The sequence below is a fragment of the Epinephelus moara genome, chromosome 11, assembly GCF_006386435.1.
Source record: "Epinephelus moara isolate mb chromosome 11, YSFRI_EMoa_1.0, whole genome shotgun sequence".
NCBI lineage: Eukaryota > Metazoa > Chordata > Actinopteri > Perciformes > Serranidae > Epinephelus > Epinephelus moara.
Genome location: NC_065516.1, coordinates 3,693,115 through 3,712,490, shown reverse-complemented (window position 1 = coordinate 3,712,490; position 19,376 = coordinate 3,693,115). Strand labels below are relative to the sequence as shown.

Below are 19,376 nucleotides of genomic sequence, written 5' to 3'. Positions count from 1 at the left end.
CTCTTCATTGTGCACACTTACACACAAAATAGGGTAACAGTCAGCTATTTTTGAATGTTAGCATTAATTTCTCACATTGAATGATGAAATAGTTGTAGTTTGAAAGGTCCGACCTAAATGAATAAAGGTCGTAATTAACGAAGCATATTAATATTAATGAAGGAGCGCCTACTGAGCGCAGCTTTTTATTGATCGTTTGAACTTCGTGTGGTGGTCATTTTCGATTAAAGGCCGACGTCTCAGCGACGTCTTGGCAATGAGCAAACGCTCTCCATGCTACGACTTAACGATCTAAACTTGATACATCGGGCCGATGTCGGCCAGATGTATGTGTGCTATCTGGGTTTAAGTTGAATGGAGAACTTAGCAATGTTCGTACCTGAAAGCCAACTCAATATCTTGTACCTTCTGACCTCAGCTGTTAGCTAGCCTAACCTTGTCTAGTTTATCTGTTAAACCAAGTGGTTAGCTGTCCTGACACAATTCAGTTTAGCTGCTAACTCAAACATTATCAGTTTTAGCCTTTTTAAGTGTTAACTAACCTGACTTAATCTTGTCTGGCTGCTAAATTTATGCTGCTTTCAAATGGTTCTTTGTTACTATAACCAAGCGAAGACTCCATATGAATGCCCCTGTTGTGCCACTCACAACCTTGTAAATTGAAATTCTCTAAGCGCTCCGAAGTCATGAGTTCATGTTCAAGACTTCCTGTTTTGTATAAACCCATGAGTTCCATTTCAAGGCAGCATTAACTATTAGCTAGTCTTCATCCATCTGGTTTGGCTACTAAACCAAGTGGTTAGCAAACCTGACACAATTGTATTTAGTTGCTAACCCAAACATTGTCTAATTTAGCCTCTAAAATGTTAAATAACCTGAATCAATCTGGTCTAGCCGTTTAACAAAGTGGCTAGCTAACCTGACTTTAGCTGCTAACTCAAATATGATCTGTTTTAGCCTTTTTAACCGTTAGCTAACCTGACTTAATCTGGTTTGGCTGCTAAATTGAACTGTTAGCTAGTCTTCATCCATCTGGTTTGGCTGCTAAGCCAATTGGTTAGCTAACCTGACACACTTTGTTCTAGCTGCTTAGCTGAGCTGAAAGCTAACCTGTTCTCATCTGTTTTAGCTGCTAAACCAATTGGTAAGCTAACCTGACACAGTTTGTTCTAGCTAATAAACTGAGCTGATAGCTAACCTGTTCTTATCTGTTTTAGCTGCTAAACCAAGTGGTAAGCTAACCTGACACAGTTCAGTTTAGCTGTTATCATAAACATTGGGGTTTTTTTTGGGTCCATGTCATTGGTCCGACATCCCATTAGTTCGACGTCCCGTTATTCCAATATGTGATTATACTAGGCTATACTGTATTTGTGTACCATAGAGGATCAGCAAACGCAACAAAAGTAGGCTACTGGTCGAGATACAAGTGTCATAGAGAGGAGAGAGTGAAACACCATAACCTCCTGTTATTAACATTGGGGTCGGGGTTGTGTGGGGAGCTCTCTGCGGTGCTGAACGGCTCCCGGCGGGCGTATTTCTGTCTTGATGGTGCGCCGCGACCGGCTCTGGGTCAGCTGGGAAAGACTTGAGGCGGAGCAGGCTCACGGCTTATGTGTTTGCCACTTTCTTTTTCATTTTAACCCACACCATGATCTTTTCCTGACCCTAACCAAGTGGTTTTTGTGCCTAAACCTAACCAGACCTTAACCACAGGGCATCATGATGATTTTGGAGCAACAGGACTTTGGAACAATGGGTTTAATATGGTCGGAACAATGGGATGTTGGACCAATGGGTTGTCGGAATAATGGGCTGTCGGACCAATGGGCAGACCCCTTTTTTTTTAGCTTCCAAACTGTTAGCAGCCAAACCAGATTAGTTAAGGTTATCTGAATCAAACTTATAGCCTAACCTGACTAAATCTGATCCAGCTGCTAAACTGAACTGTTAGCTTTCATCAGTCTGGTTTAGATGCTGCGGCTGATAGCTAACCTGATGATTCTGGATTGGCTGCTAAACCAAGTGGTTAGCAAACTGACACAATCCCATTCAGCCGCTAACCCAAACATTGTCTGTTTTAGCCTGTAAGTAGCCAAAACCGGATAAGGCCAGGTTAGCTAGATTGAACTGTAAATTTAAGTGACTCAATCTTGTTTAGTTGCTAAACTGAACTGTTATCCATCTAGGTCTGTTCTAAAAGCTAAAATGGTTCAAATGACATGTAATTTATTTTAGATGCTAAAGAACACATAGCCACCTGAGAGGGGTTGATTGCAATTTGACAATTTCTTAGGTGTGGATTTGGGATGGGATTTAATCCCAACTGGCAGCAGTGGGTCCATGAATCTGTCTACTAGGCAGGTTGATTCAAGGTTACTGTGTGTGTTTTTGGAGTTTGTGTTCATTTCCTGAAATGTTTTGAACCTGTCTGAACTGCAATCATGCAATTTAACATCAGTCTAAACTGTTAATGAAAAGCAGGCGTTATACTCAACTAGCCTACATCCCTGCACCTCAGAGTTTGGTGGGGAAAAAGCAGGCTATGGTCACATCAGAAACTAGCAGACCAAGATTTCTTCACGTGGCATTGATTTTATATGTGGTAGCTAGCAGGGCGGGCAAGCTAGCCAGTGTAACAACCAAAAGTAAAGTACTATAAATTTAAGAATACGCCTACAGCTGGCACAAAACTGACTGGAAGCCATGCTGCTTGGGTCAAAGGTTAGTCATTGCAGGTTTGCTTCAATGCCACAAATTTACCTGTTAAAAGTCCACCAAAGTTTACCTGTACAGGAGGACATTATGCAAAACGGACTTTGCCGATTGAACTTGAATTCACTTTGGTGCAAAATGCCGCGGTGATAAAAGCTGGTGTGACCTTAGCCTGAGCACAATAAACAGCCAATAAGAATACAAATTTTACATCACAATCAAGCATTCAGTCCATCAGATCTACCGGGCTCAACACAGTCAACTTGGCGCAATATTTTTTAAAAAGGAAAAACTGTCCGTGATGGAAATGAGGCGACCGGTCTGAAATGGGCTCTCAGCCTTGGCTTGTCTCATTGATTTTGTGGCAATAAGCTCAGCCTCGTGTTGCACATGAATGTGTACCTTAGGCTATATGGGAACCCTAATATATAGCCTGATACTGTGTCAGCACTCGGCAGTCACATAGTGCTGTCTAGGCCTAGCCTACTAAACATCAATAATTCATGGTTGACTTTAATACTGTGTAATTCCACAATTGTAAGCGGACGAGGATCCATCAAATTTTCATCATTGTCATCATTTCAGCTCAACGGCGTGTTGAATATTTCATGTTATCGACCTCCAGGTCAGGTCAGCGTGTGATTGGATGAGCGCTCCAGGCGGACGGCCTGCAGATGTCCCAGAAAGGCAAAACAGGCCGCCGTAGAGTGATGTAGTAAAAATCCATTTTGGGTGTAGTTTTCTGGTGATGAATTCAAACTCAGTTGTTTTTTCAATATCGAAGAGGAGCTATCACTCTTTTTCTATTTTCTTTTTTCATTTTTCCTTTTTTTCTTCTTTGTGTTATTTATTTATTTATTTTTTATGTTTCTCCTTGTTTTCTGTTAAAACGCCAGCCAAGTCAGTATGGTGGGCAGTGTGGTTAGGACCAAGGCGAGGCCCCTGGCATCAGCTGATCTGGGGGCTGTGTTGCTGCCGCCACAGAGTTCAAACAAACTCCCACGGAACTCCAGGTTGCGGGACTCCCTTTTCAGTTTCTCCCAGAGGTCCGTCGCTCCCTCCTGGCAGTCGGCCAGCGCTGTCGTGGCACAGGAGTGGAAGTTATCCCAGTAACTGGCAGGAGAAAACACAGCAAGTGTTAACACCACAAGCTTATGACTTCAGTGGGAGGCTGGTTTTAAACTGAATGCATCATCTAGTCGAGATGCAGAGCCAAGAGTGGAAGTCATCCCAGAATCTGGCACCACAGAAAACAGAGCAAGGAAAAAGCTTATGAAGACACAGCCGGTGAAGTTCATATTTCCAGTAAAACAAACCTAAAGCAAGTGTGGAGCCTCTGAGCATATTTCTACACTGCCTTTATCCATGAGTACTGGGCCAATAGACAAATACTAAAGACAAAATACTACATTCAAGTGATCATGTCTTTTCCTTTTTTCCCCTGGAAATTACATGATAGTTGATTTATTAGTTTAGCTACTTTTAGCTCATTTCTAAACTTGTGGCTGTCATCATGCTCCAAATAAAGATATAAGTGGTATAAGTACGGGTCTTATCACCACTCTGACGTTGTTGTATTTATTTAGGCCTTTTCATAACCAAATCAAATGAATTCTACTCAGGGAGCAAAGCCTGTAGAAATTAAGACTTAAGCGAGATTTATACTTGTGCAGCAGACCCTACTCTGTAGCCTATGCACGTGGCCTAGCCGTTGTGAGCATTTATACTTGTGCGGTGGTGTGTCTGTGTCACTCTGCAGTTACACCTCCAAAACACTAGTTGGCAGTGGGGTTTCTCTGAAGTGCTGTAAAGTTCAGTTGATTCAAAAACACACCCAAAACACAAATTAGACATGGCTTAACAGAGACAATTTCAAACACAAGTACACAAATCGGCTGCACTGTAAGTCACAGCATTCATAGAATAAGCATTTGTCTTTTGCTGGATACATTTTACCCACAAATACAACATGCTAATGTTTTTAGCATAAGCCTATGGCATTTTACATTGTATAAATTAGCCTAGCCGCCAGTGAACTTTCTCTCTACTCATATGAAGCCACGGACAACAGCAGCATTTAACAAAGGTAACGTTACGAAATTCAGCTTCATTACAACTCACAAGGTTCACTGACAAAACAACTGTTGTATACCAGACATGGGGGAAAGTCACACATATGCAAGTCACATGGAAGTCTCAAGTCTTTACCTTCAAGTCTCACGCAAGTCAAGTCAAGTCCCTGCTATAAAATATTTTGTGCTGTGGTGAGCTAGCTCCGTTGTGTTTGATAACATCGTTGAACGTAAACAGAAGTGATGCCCAATGGTGCTTAGCGTGCCTTTAATATTGAATTAAAGCCAAGTCCTTTCGGGTCATCCATCCCAAGTCAAATTATCAAGTCAAATTATTAACGTTAGTCAAGCAAGTCTCAAGTCATCATATTTGCGACTCGAGTCTGACTCGAGTCAAGTCATGTGACTCGAGTCCCCCATCTCTGTTGTATACTAAACACGTTTGCCAGACAAACACAGTACAATATGCTAACATTATTAGCACAAGCCTATTGCATTTTACATTGTATAAATTAGAGTAGCGACCAGCGGAGTTTTCCTCTGCTCATATGAAGCCAGGATAAATCCCCAAGTATAAATCACAGAAGGACAAATCACACACAAGATTTAAAATGCTATTTTTGTGGAGGCTTTATTGTCTTTACGGTTTCTTGTTTCTTATCTGTGAAATTCAAGTAAATAAAGCTTTGTTTCAGCTGAGGGAAATAGTTTCAGTTTACAAAAGTAGACAGGAGGTCTGCTTTGCCACAACGTTTAGTTACATGTCGGACCATTGCAAAGGGGCGGGGCTAAGTGAAGGGTCAAATGAGACAAGAGTCCTCCAAGTACGAGGCAAACAGTGGTGGTACTGTACTTGGTCACGCTGTTCTCATGCACTGTTCTTACAAAACGTAATGCACCAGAATTTGTATATAACCCATGTAATCTGGAGGGCTGTGATCATGTGATCAATGCACTGATGGGAGTAAAGAAGGAAGTAGTATAAAGAACGAAATTCCATCTATGGGCTCATTTATGTTTAATGTTAGATTTGTATATGGACATGGACAGAGCCTTCTGTCCATGCTCTGCATTCATGTCGTCCATATTTGTGCACGTCTTCTGAAAGCTTATGGATATGGACTAAATGGAGCAGTACCACCAGAGAACTTTTGACGCTGCCTTCTAGTGCCATCATTTGGATATATCTATGACACCGTAAAGGATGTATGGACGTATGACAACGGTGGCAGCTACAAGAACATACTGTATCTAATTTTGTACATAGAGGGAGTAGAAAGGAGATGGGTTTGGTGGTGGATGGGTCAAACAAACACAGGACTTTCCCTAAGGAGACCATTGTTTATGTTCCGTGAGAAACAAGGTACATTGTCAACATGTCTCTTCCTAAATTAACCTACGTAACATTACTATGTTACTATATCTATGTAACTGTGTTAAGTATGTAAATTTACATTAAGTATGTAACGATTAAATGCCATCTCTCGGGTGCTAATACAAACCGTTGTATGAGGATACGTGAAGGTGCTAAAATTTTCTGCTACTTTACGCTTCTACCCCACTACATCTCAGAGGGAAATGTTGTGCTTTTGCATTATACATTCATGTGAGAACTAGTTTGCAAATGTTTTGTACATAAAAACTTATTGAGTTTGTAGACGATGCATTGTTTTCTGTAAACAACAGTTTATAAAGTACTTCAACTTTAACCAATCTGAGAACCCAACAGCTTTCAGTCTGACAGTGATAAACTTCTGAAAGCAATGGCCAATATTTCTGGAGATCTGGTGCAGCCAGCAGATATCTAGGCCAAGACTTCGTCTTTCATGTATCTCTATAAGCACACATCTCTTTATCAATGCAGATATAGTTTTTTTAAAAAGCTAATGTAGAGCTAAATTGTGGTCAGATGATAGCTGAAGGGTTCTGAGATTTAATTTCAGCAAATGTGTTGGTCAGTGGCCCTAAATGTCACCTATGATGCCCTGGTACCCCTCCAACATCAGTTTTGGACATTCAGGGATGGCATGTTAATTTATGCTTTTGTTACTAATGTCATGTTACATCACATGACATGATGAGTGAAAGTCCAGAGTTTGTTTGGCCCATACACTTCCACTTCCACCTGCCCTATGCAGACTCTCTCGCTCTCTGCAGCAGTTGCTCGGGAATGTTGAAAAATGCCACTGCCCAGTGCATCTTAAAGGCTACTGCTGAAAAAGGGTGCCTCTGTGTCTTGGTATCTGAGGCGGAGGGGCGCTGACCAAGGCACAGTATTGACAAATTGGGAAAGAGACCGGTTTGACTCTGACTACAAACAAAAGCCAGAACGCTTCCAATACCAAAATCTTGTCCTGTTGCCTAAAGGTCCTGCAGAAATGCAGATATTAACCAGGTCAGCAACCAGGTGTCATTCCGAAGTCATAGAATACCAGCACTTTGGCAGTGACTTCCACGTCAGACACTGACGAGAAAAGCCGTCCTTTACGTCGGTATGATAAGGTGGCCATTAGTGTGTAACAGGGCCTGACGGCATCAGGGGGAAATGTGGCCAGAGAACAATAAAAGTTAAGGGGGGCAAAAAGTCCAAGTAGGGTGAGTGGATGGGTCCAACGACCACTGACGTTTGACCACCCATCATCCTTCCTTTTTCCCTTGCTTCCTTACTTCCTCACCCCTTTTTTCCTCCTCTCTTCTTTTCCTTTTTTCCTGTTGTTTACTACCTTTTTATTCCTCTTTTGTACCATCCCTTGCTCCCTCTTCCCATCCTCCTTTCTGCCCTTCTTTTTGTCTCTTCCCTTATTTCCCTCCTTCCTTCATCCTCTTCTTCTCTTCTTTTATTGTTGCCAGTCCTCTCTTCCCTCCTCTCGATTCTTTGCTGGTATGTTTTATTCATACTGAATCCTCCTCCCTATTTTCTCCTTTTCCTCTCTTACTTCCTCTTTGCCCTCATTATTCTTCCTTTTTCCCTTTTTTTTTTTTACATTTAATCTTGAATCCCCCCATGTTCTTTGTCTTTTCTGAGCTCCCCCTTGCTCCTTTTTGTCTCCATCTCTCATCTGTTCATCTTTTTTCTTCCATCCTCCTCCCAGTTAATGTAAAGATGACACCAGCCTGCTGACACACACACACACACACACACACACACACACACACACACACACACGCTCTCACAGCGTATCTAATCCAATCTTCCAATCTGCTCTTATTGATGTTGACCTCCTGAACCGAGTCGTGTCGATGCTACATCTCTGAGCAATTAACGTGTGTGTGTGTGTGTGTGTGTGTGTGTGTGTGTGTGTGTGTGTGTGCGCGCGTGAGTATTAACCCGTCCCACCTGCCACGCCTCAACACCACTGTGATGGAGCTGTCACTGAATTAAAAAATCATGAGTGTGTGTGTGTGTGTGTGTACGTGTGTGTGTGTGAAGGGGTGGGGGCTTCTTGCCGCAGCGTGCCATCTGGTGCCCACCCGGTTTGGGTGGTGGGGTGAAAATGGGGATAAAAGGAGGTGTGTGTGTGTGTGTGTGTGCATGTGTGTGTGTTTGAGGGGGTTCAGATGGCTACCCCCCACACCCACACACACACACACGCACTGCCTTGCACATATGCACACTCCACCAACTACACCCTCAAATCTCAGTTTCCCCCTCAGGGTCTGCAGCTAAATCACTCATATTATTTTCTCTATAAGATCAAGAATTAGGTGAGCATCACTGAGACTCACAGCTGATGTCACATGTCACAAATAGCAAAAACATTTTTTGAAAAATGTTTGTTAAAAAAAATTGAATATGTCATAAATGTCAAAAACATTTTTGAAAATTAGGCAGTAGAAGAAACAATATAACGAATATGTCACAAATAGTAAAAAATACTAAAAAAAAAAAAAATTGGTATTAAAAGAGAAAATGAATTGAATATGTCACTAATCACAAAAATATTTTTTTTTAAATTAGGCATTCAAAGAGAAAATATATCCTTAGACTTCACAAATAGTGAAAATATGTTTAAAAAAGGGATTAAAAGAGAAAATATAATTGAATATGTCAGAAATTGCAAAAAAAAAAAAAATCTAAAAATGATGTGTTGAAAGAGAAAAGGTAATTGAATAAACAGGCTGCAGTTGCATGGAAATAAAACAATTTTGTCTGTTTGTACTCTGTATGTGCTTTTTTTTACAGCAGTGGTGGAAAGTTAAATACATTTACTCAAATACTGTACTTACACTTTATTTCCATTTTCTTCTACATTTTACTTCTATTCCCCTACATCTGAGAGGGAAACATTGTACAGTTTACTCCGCTACATTTGTGCACTATCACACTGTAAACCCTAATTCGCTCACTTAACTCAAAACTTTTAGTTTAGTACATTACAGTAATATAAAGGTTTTGAGTACACCAGGCACAAAATAAATGTGTCACATGACTCCTGTCTGACATCAATTTTATGGCAGTTCAGCGTAACTTTTTTGCTGTTTGAGTAGTTAATTCTATGTCATTAAACATAAAACATTGAGTGCATATTTTACAAAATGCCCTTTTCAGTTTCATTGAATTACATAAAAATATTTTGGCAGGTTTAGGTTTCTCTGTAGCTAGAACAGGGCAAAGAGATTAACACTGAACCAAGAGGTGCTCTTTATTTCACCTCAGCACAACTTTTCGTGAGACACTCAGGTGGAGCTCACTAACTGTGTGTACAACTAAGCTCATAGTAATGTTTACCACAACATTAACTGTAACCAATTAGAATCATTGTAAAATATATAAACATTGATCACTGTGTAATGGGTAACAAGTGATTTAGAACACATTTAAACACACTTTTCCTCGGCTTATGACCTTAAACACATTGTCTCATGGCATGCTGGGAAACTCCACCCATTTAGCCCCAGTCTGTCAACCACCTCGTCCTGATGGTGAGACCATCTTTAACATGTTTCTGCAGGTGAGATCATAACATGTCCGCCCTGTGAACATGCACAGGTGTGTTTAAACATACCGGCAGATCTGGTGCAGGTTCTGCCTGTCGTCCAGGTCTTGGGGATAGTGGGCCATGTTCTCCCCCAACTGAAGCAGACAGTCTGAGAAACCTTTAAACACGGAGTCACATTGACCAGCACTGACCAGCACCGTCTGCAACACAGAGACTGCAGGTGGAAGAGGAGGGAGAGGAAGAGATGGATGGAAAAAAAGGAGGGGGGTGGGGGATTTTACTTTACAGATAATCACAATAAACTTCTCTGTTTGATGCCTTCTTGCAGAAAAAAGGCCTCTGATTGGCCACATCTGTTCTGTTTTCCTATTGGACGAACAACAAAACATCAGGACCACCTTTCCTGTATAAGATACAGTTTTATCAGAGAGTTTATTCATCAGTTTCCTACAACTTTACACCTTCTGTTTGGAAGGTTTTTTTTATGACACGGACTTTGGTTACCAGGTATTATTATTTCCTCAAACTAAAGGAAAGTTTTGGGATAATTTACTTTAATTTACTTTTGATTAAGGTTTGTTGAGCATTTTATGAGAAAAAACCCATTTTGTTTTTATTTCAGCCTGTGTGAGGTTAATGTCGAGGCTGGTGAAGTACATATGTGACAAAAAACATGACGTGTTTCTGCATAAATAAGCGGTTGTTTTCCACAAATGTGGGCTTATTCACACATTTATAAATGTAAAATCTACAGAGAGAGTTTTGGTCAATCAGCTTTCCAACATATACATGTGCCACATGTACATACCCCCCTGAGACCTCAGCTTTTGTTTAGTGTGCATTTTTAATTTTTTCTGAGCTATCTGGGATTAGTAGGACCTGATAAGTATAAAAAACTAAACACTGTCTTTAAACAGTGAGTGAAAAAAAAAGATGTCCTCATGTGGGAACATTGGGTTTATTTTTAATGTCACAAGTGTGTATTAAAGTATAAGACTGTCTATTTCAATGCCTGAACATGGCTGTGCATAACTAAATTGCAAATAATGCAACATACCTACGTGATTTGTTAGTTCTTTAACTCTGTATGAATTTTCCATACTTCAAACTGGGAATGTCCTTTGTCTGTAGGAACAGTCTGTCACACCTCACTGGCCTGTGTGAAATGCTCTAATAATACAATAATAAAGTCCCAACATCCTAAAATGAGACGATGATAAAGTCCCAGTTTCCTCAAACAAATACGAATTAACAGGGTCATAGCTTGTTACTTTTGATAAAATTGGTCATATTTCTATGTCATATCAAACTACAAACCTAAATAAATAAATAAACAAGGATCAACCATAATATTTGACCAGGTTTTGTACCTTGTCCACTTTTGTGTCGGGATTGGCTGAAGGCTGACTTTGCAGAGTTGGCCGCCATCTTGTTCTTACATGGATTAGTGTTTTTGCTACCACTATATGGCACAAAAAAGCATCCTCAAGCAAGGACAACAGATCTAAGTTAAGAAGAATGAAGTATAAGGTACAGCAAACTCAAAATGTAATGTCTTCATCTGAGGATGTAGGTTTGCAGGAGGTTTCAAAACAGTAGTTACAAAGTGCTTTAAAGGGCAATAAGAAGTGCACAACTCACAAAATATTAACTAAACATTAAAGAATAGCCAAAACACATAAGTTTTAAGAGACTTGTTGTGGGAGGATGTTCCAAAGTCGAGCTGCAAAGTAACTACAAGCTCCAGGAGCCAAAAGTCACAAACTAAATCAGGAAACTGGAGAGAACAATTCCTTATCTAATTCCTCTGAAGCAACTACACACTGGCACCACTTAACCCTCTGTCAGACAGTGATTTTCAGTGGGAAATTTAAACCATTACATTGCTCTCTTCAAAGCCAGACTCCACTGAGAAAAACAGTGTTTTAACATCGCTGAACACAGGAGCTGCTGGTCTACTGCTGCATGGAATAGTTATTTTGTTTGTGTTTTTGCATGACTTTGGCATTTAAAGTGTATAGTTTGGATTTACCAAAATCACACAATAACACAAACAAAATAATGGTTCAAGGCAGCAGTAGACCCACAGCTCCTGTGCTCAGGGAGCTTAAATTGCTGTTTTTGTGAATGGAGTCTGGTGGCTTTGAGGAGAGCATAGATGGGGAACTGAAGCTGTTAATGGCTTCCCTGTTGAAATGGGCTGTCTGATGGAAAGGTAAAGCAGTTAAAATATTCTCAATATAGTGTGCACTCAAACTGATATTGATTTTTTTAGGAGGCTAAAATACGTTTTGCTGTTTTCTCCATCCACAACAGTGCATTGCTTATCTTCCATGTCGGACTCCTGCCTGAGGAGAGGCTGGCCGACTGACATCTACTATATGTAATACACTGACTATGGATAAGAACCTCATCCAACCCCACTTCAACAAATATGAACTATCCCATCAGTTGTACAATAGTCTCCACGTGAAGGACATGAAAAATGTTAGCAATGAACATTTAAAGACGTCACATTGAATGTGATCCGTCGTCTTCCAGAATCGTCCAAAAGCAATTTAATGTTTGGCAAATTGGTTGCAAAAACAAATAGCAGCTGCGGTTGTTAACTGCAATAATTTGTAATTATGACATAACATATTTTTATATCTCATCTAGTTTACATTTTTAACAGACAACCTCAGTGTCATGTTGGAGCTTTTAAGATTAACAGTTAATTTTTGAATGGAGGCTGGTGGACAGTATGTGACACGAAACTTTGGCTCTTGATTAAATTCTGTTTTTTGGAACCTCCTCAGTGTTAATGTGACACATTTTACGTTACTTTATGTTACCCTTAATTTATATGATCTACTCGGGGTGGATTTCAGGGGGATGCAGGGGACATATCCCACTACCCATTCACAACATGTGCATTTGTTCCCCCAAACGAAACATGAAAGTAGGAGAGGACTTTTATTTTGGTGAAATTAAAGACATTTCCACCATAGACTGATGCAGTGAGGGCCCACACTGCTGCATTAAAATTCACCAGTATGCAGGAAATTAAGTTCTTAACGCTCAATATTTCCTCTGGAAGACTCCACACTGACAAGAAACACGTATCCTTTCATAGTGGTATGTTTTGCCATTGAGCAGTCTCAATTTGAATCGCCACCAGACAGCAGCGCAATTTAAGGAGCTGGAAAGTCCTTATAGGGCGGGCAGGTGGGGTGATGGATGGAGGCCCATGTTTGCCTCTTGTATGAATGTTGAGCCATACATGATGTCTTTCTCTAAACCTAACCTTTGTTGCACAAGGAAATAAATGTTAATACAAGGTGTTTTACGTTGTAAGTTTATTTTGAAAGAGACTGTATGCATCTAAGAATCCGAAACTGTATATTTTGAAAAGACACAATGCATGTAACAGGAGTCCCCAACATCAATAACGGACGCACTCAGGATACCTAGCTTTTCATATGTAGACATAAAAGTCCACTGACCAAGCAGTGATACGTGATGAGTTTAGAGTGAAAATCTTTTGCTATCACAGCATCACAGACTACATTCTCCAGGATGGACTGTACAGTTCAATCTCTCTGAAAAATTTTCAACACAAACTACAACAAACTACTGTATTAGACTGCATTAATTTAAGCTTGGTCTACCTAATAAACTGGCAACTGGAATATATGTTTGGTCTGTTTTGTTCTGTTTTTACTGTACAAATAAAGTACATGTGAATTAATCACATGTAGACCTTGTTTAAATTAACATTGAAGCACAATTCCCATGTTAAATTCCCATGTGGGCACATGCAGTCAGACATACATTAAACAGCATTTTAAATGTCATGGAGGAGCATGTGGTTTTTACAATGTGGCATATTCAGATATTTCAAATGCAAAAACATGAAACATCCTTTTTTTGTTTCCTTGAATGAAAAACGTCCAAAATACCAAACATCATGACGTCAACCTGTATATTTGTCTTCTCTGTGTATATGGTGGTTGTGTGTTTAAACAGCTGTTATGGTGTCAGTCTCCTCCCCCATTCACTTTAACAGAGAGAGAACTCAACTATAAAACACACTACGAGTCTCCAGTCGGATACACCTCCACCCCCACCACCACCCTCATCCACTCACATACACCAACATGACACACACACTCCCTTTACATGACCTCTGTTAACTCAGTGTGTGGTGTGTGTGTGTGTGTGTGCGTGGTTCGTTAAGCAGGGGATCGGGCTGATTGATTGGTTTGGATAATAACACGCCTGCTGTCCGGTTCCACTCCATCAAACTGTGGACTAACACAGCATGACGTGTAGGACGAGACACGGCTGTTAAAGGAGGATGAGGGGAACAAATCCATTCATCAAAACCGCAACACTTCAAATAAATACTATCATAAAAACAACAAATAAATAGTATCATGACTATTTCTGCTCCTATTGGCGTTATCATGAGCGTCAGTTACCCAATAATAGATTCATATTGAGGTTGAACTTTATGGGATATACCTCTGCAACATGTTTCCTATGGAATCTCAATATTACTCCTATTATATGTCAGTTTAAAGGAGCACTCCAGTGATTTATCATCAGACTCTTATAGAATTGGTCAGACTCATGACAGATCATTAAAAACAAAAAGTAAAATGTCAGCAATGTTGGCTGGGATAGGCTCCAGCCCCCACGACCCTCAAGAGGATAAGTGGTTATGGAAAATGTATGAATGAATGTTCTTTGTCCTTGTCAAAACCGGCCACCTGCATTACCCACAATGCACCACAGTCAGCCACAAACAGTTCAGTAGGAGATTCAGGTGAGCCTTTCCAAAACTGGAATCTCCTCACTTCAACTCTAGCAGAGTGTAACTATGAAGCACTCTTAATTAAGGTGTAGGGGATAAATAGAAAGAGAACTGATGTAACTTTTCATAAACATGAAGAAAAATAAAACTTAATCCCATTTTATGTGATTCATATGTATTTATAGCACTTACATTTGATCTGTATGTGCTGCTGTTGTTTACCTGAATTACCTCTTATCCTTTTTTCATAAAGAGAAATGAATAATGTGGCATTTCTTTTTTCTATTTCTTTTTTTGTTGTAATTATCCCCTTGGTTTTCACTCTGTTGTTTTTAAGCTGCTTGGTTTTAGTAACATTGTAAATATACAACACTGCAATCAAATGAATGTGACGGTGTCCTAAGGATATATTTGATCCTAAATACAGTGTAACCTTTAAGATGTTAATGTCTATATGACAATATGAATGTCTGTCTTAGTTTGAGCAGCTTATATTTGTAGGGTTTGTCACATGGAACTTTATTTATACAGAGCTACTTCCATGACTAGTGCAGTTCTGAGTTGCTCATGGTCAGTAAGGCGGCATCAGTGCACGCCCGCCATAAGAGGGTTTCAGAGTGCACTCCCATTCCCCACTCATTGGTTTAGGATAGCACCCAATGTGGCAGACTGCAGAAACGAAGTGAAAGTAGGTAGGAAAAGGGTGCAAAGGTGGTTTGGGAAAGGCCCAGAGGTGTTCTGTCTGGTGGTACTGAGAGCTCAGCACACTGCAAATTACGAAAACATATGCAAACAGACACACGCAAACAAAGAAACATCTTCACCAACTTAACGACAAATGAAAACACTAATTTGATGTCATCAAGTCATCAGGTTGGTGAAATGTTTTGTAAATGTGAGACTCTCCTCCCCATCCTCTGTACAAGCAGCCTTTTATCACCCGTCTTTATGCTTTTTGTTAGCGACCTCTAATGGCTGCGTTGATTATGACGGGAGCAAAGGAGGAAGTCAGGTCTTCGTAGGGATGAGGTCAGGGTGGACGGATGGATCAAACACAGGACATTTTCCCAGGAGGCTGCTGTTTTGCCTCGTGTTAAACCTAAAGTTAATGTTGAGTTATGTTAACTGAGGTTTACTGACGCAACTTAACTGTAAATTGTGTTACGTATGGGACTTCAGTTACGTAGCGAACATACTTCCTTTCACCCAAACCATCATCTTCTCCTAAACCGAGCCAAAATAATAACATCCAGATTTTTTTTTTCTAATTTTCAAATGTAGTAGCAGTCAGACGTAACTGACACTGACTCAAGTGACCTCACTTGAGTCACTTTTCATATGTGCAGCAGTACTATCGACACCCTGAAACACTCGTTGATTTTTAAAATCAGTGATGTTTTTTCTTTAAAGTGGCCTTATAGCACATTACTGACCTGCTAGTAACATGGCAGGGGTTTATCTGCAGTGGACAACAGAGGTCAACATACTGCAACTTGAGAAAATAAATAAACCACTCTGACAACACATATATCCCATTAAGAGCTAAAATGCATCAATAAATTAATCATGGCAACTTAGAAAAAAAAACAGATAAGCCAGTTTAAGAGCAACAAAGAGAGGTGGTGGGAGAAGTAATTAAATCCTTTACTGAGGTAAAAGCAGGGATACTACAGAAGTACTCATTTCACTGATGGACTCAGGGGGCGACCGCCCCCCTTGGTGCCACCTCGGTTGAAAACGCCAAGCTAAAGTGCTCTCTTGAGTGGCGAAAATGAGAGGATGTGCCCTATCAGCTGCCTTCTTGAATGATGAAAACGGGCGGATATGCCCTTTTGTCTGCCCTCTTGAGTGGTGGAAACGAGAGGATGGCCCCTTTTGCCTGCCCTCTTGAGTGATCAAAACAAGACGATGTGCCCTATTGGATGAAAATGAGCGGATGTGCCCTTTTGCCTGCCCTCTTGTCCCCATGTCACGCAGTAGGTGCCCTTTTTTTCCTTTTCGTCCCTGCCCTTCAAACATCCTGAGTCTGTCATTGACTCTTTTTCTACTAAAAGTCCTGTGTTGTTTTATTGATTGTAGCCTATGATCATATTTAATTAGACAATTGGAACTAGCACATGCATCATATTGTTATTAGTTTAAAAAAAAGTCAAAAGTATAAAGAACAACACAGTCATTATAAATTGAGGGCTGAATGGATGGGTCATACAATGTTCATGTCTCATGTGAAACCAAAAGTCAGCATTTACTTATTTGAACGTATGCTACATAACTCAAGTAATGGAACAAACTTATTTTAACCCAAACCATTACTTTTTCTACACCTACCAAACTGTGACCATTTCACAACACTGTGGCCATTGACAGCTATCTCTGTATGTATGTATATATATATATATAAATATATATATATATATATATATATTTATATATTTATATATATAAATATATATATATAGTATATATACAGTTTGGTAGGTGTAGAAAAAGTAATGGTATACTGTGAATTATTTCCAGAAGGTTACAATAATTTTTTATCACCTTAAAGACTACAACTGGATTATTTCAATTTTACATACTGCAAAATCACAGTAATCCAATGTACATAAACTGTAAAGTTACAGTTAAATACAGTTTTACAGGAACTTACTGTTATATCACAATATTGTAATGGGATGCAACTGTGAAGTTACAATCAAATCTAGTAATTTTACAAAAGCATACTATTAAATCACAGTAACATGCAGGTATAACTACTGTTAGATCACAGTATACAGCTGTCATTTCACAATAATTTACTATAAAAATGATACAGTAACTTACTGGGAAAGTAATGCAACTAGTAGCCAGTAACTTACTGTGAATGTACAGTCAGATATTTTACAGTGTATTCTTAAAGTTATTGTTTGTACCAGTGGTATTCAATATTCTCATGGAGACATTCAAACATGTTTGGTGCTCACTGGAGTCACTATTGAATTACAGTATTCCTTTTTTCACCTACAATATTCCCATGAAACCATACACTTTTCTATTAATATTACAACTTTACTGTTCCTGTATTTATTATAGGTCAATATCAATCTAGTATAAAACTTTCGTTTTTTGATCTGTTTGTATTTTGTATTTCTGTTATATTATTCATATGATATTACTTAAATTATCCCATCAAATATGTGTAATATTGTTTATATGTTGAGGTTCAAGGATTTCATCAGTCTCATCATAAAATCCACATGAACACCAAAAGTCTAAAATATGGAGAGAAAAAAAAAAAAAGGACAGAAATCCAGAGTTATTTACTGTATGTGATTCTACACTGTGACTTCAAGGTGACCTTTATAATTCTCTATATTGTAGTAAATCTGCAGTAATATTCCCCCTGGGACTGTTGTAGTGAGTCTATAATGACTCATCACATACTGTATTTTATTCTGTGGTATCACATATTCATATATTGTGGTCTGCAGTATTCCTTTAATGTTTCTATTGTAGTTTTAATGGAATCTATTGCTCAGCAGTGCGTCTTGGACCTTTTATAGTAAATGATATCACTGTAACATCAAATTAATATTTACATAATATTCTGAATGTGTCTTAAAGCTGCATTTTTTTTTATCCTTTAACACTTACTACACTTTGTAAATCATTCCTCGAATGTATTTTATTATTATTGTTGTATTTTTTATATTCCTGAATTAAATATATATTAAACAGTAAATACTTTATATTTTTGTCCTTGTGAATATATTTTTTTCCTTGCATAATCCTGTTGTTTGATATTTTAAATTATAATCATGTTTGTTTAATATTATTATTATTCTAATATTTAATGTGTATGGATTAATGAGAGAGAGACACCCCCTCCTCTACCTCTCTCCCTCTCCAATGTGTCTCCCGGTGTCTCTCTGCCACTGTATGGAGGTGGCATTACATCATCTCAAACTTGCAGCGCTTCCTCTCTGCAGCACGTATGTTTATTGTTATTATTATTTTATTATTCAGCCAAACGGGCCAATCAGCTCCAGACAAGGTCACCACAAAATCCATGAATGAACCCCACATATAATAACCCCAGTGTTTCATTCATTTAATCCGCTTTTATTAACAAAAATCTGACATTTGAATTATGTTTCCCCGGGGCTGTTTTAAATTAATAAATATTTAATACGAAACAGAAATTTAACAGTTTCAGTATCTTTGTTTATTTCTTGTGTCCAAAAGCAGCGTTTTAAACTCACATTCTTTAAATGAAATAACTACAAATTTCTAATTATTTTTGTAGATTTTGTTTACGTGTTATTTCATCACCTGCTCCATTTTCATCCCCCAAAAAACACGTGATCTTTTTATTTTTATTTTTTATTCCGCCCTTTTGAAAATATATATATTTTCATCCTCCCTCCAGCTTTTATTTATATGTATCTCTATTTATTTGTTGTTATTTTTGTTTGTGTTTTTTTCATTGAAACCAGGACAGTCCCATCACGCGCACATTAAACGGGGACGCGCACAGCATTTTTCGTTCACGCCTCCCATCAGGCACGCTCGCACTCATTCACCCCACCTCCACACACACACACACACACACACACACACACACACACTGTTGCCTGCAGTGCATCGATGCCAAAAGCAGCGTGTTGTAGCTTCCAGCAGACACACCCACCTCCGACACACACGAGGCCATTTTCGCGCGTAAAAATACTCTAAAAAGATATACAAATTTCGACCATTTCACAACAATCTATGAAACATTGATTTTTAAATCACTGCTGAGAATGTTCTGCACAAGAGTTACTTTAGAATGCATATAGCTCTAAAGACGTCTTTTTGAATATTTGTGCAGCA

General features: G+C 39.1%; 1 protein-coding gene across 1 annotated transcript in view; it reads right to left on the bottom strand.

The window, feature by feature from the left end:
* Positions 1-6: 6 nt before the first annotated feature.
* Positions 7-19,376, bottom strand: part of nrn1a (neuritin 1a) — a 544,743-nt gene continuing 525,373 nt past the window's right edge. Inside the window, exons 2-3 of the mRNA XM_050056531.1 lie at positions 9,794-9,941; positions 7-3,828 (exon numbers count right to left, since the gene is read on the bottom strand). Coding sequence (XP_049912488.1) covers positions 3,600-3,828; positions 9,794-9,941 — 377 coding nt within the window. The 3' untranslated portion in view covers positions 7-3,599. The remainder of the gene's footprint in view (positions 3,829-9,793; positions 9,942-19,376) is intronic.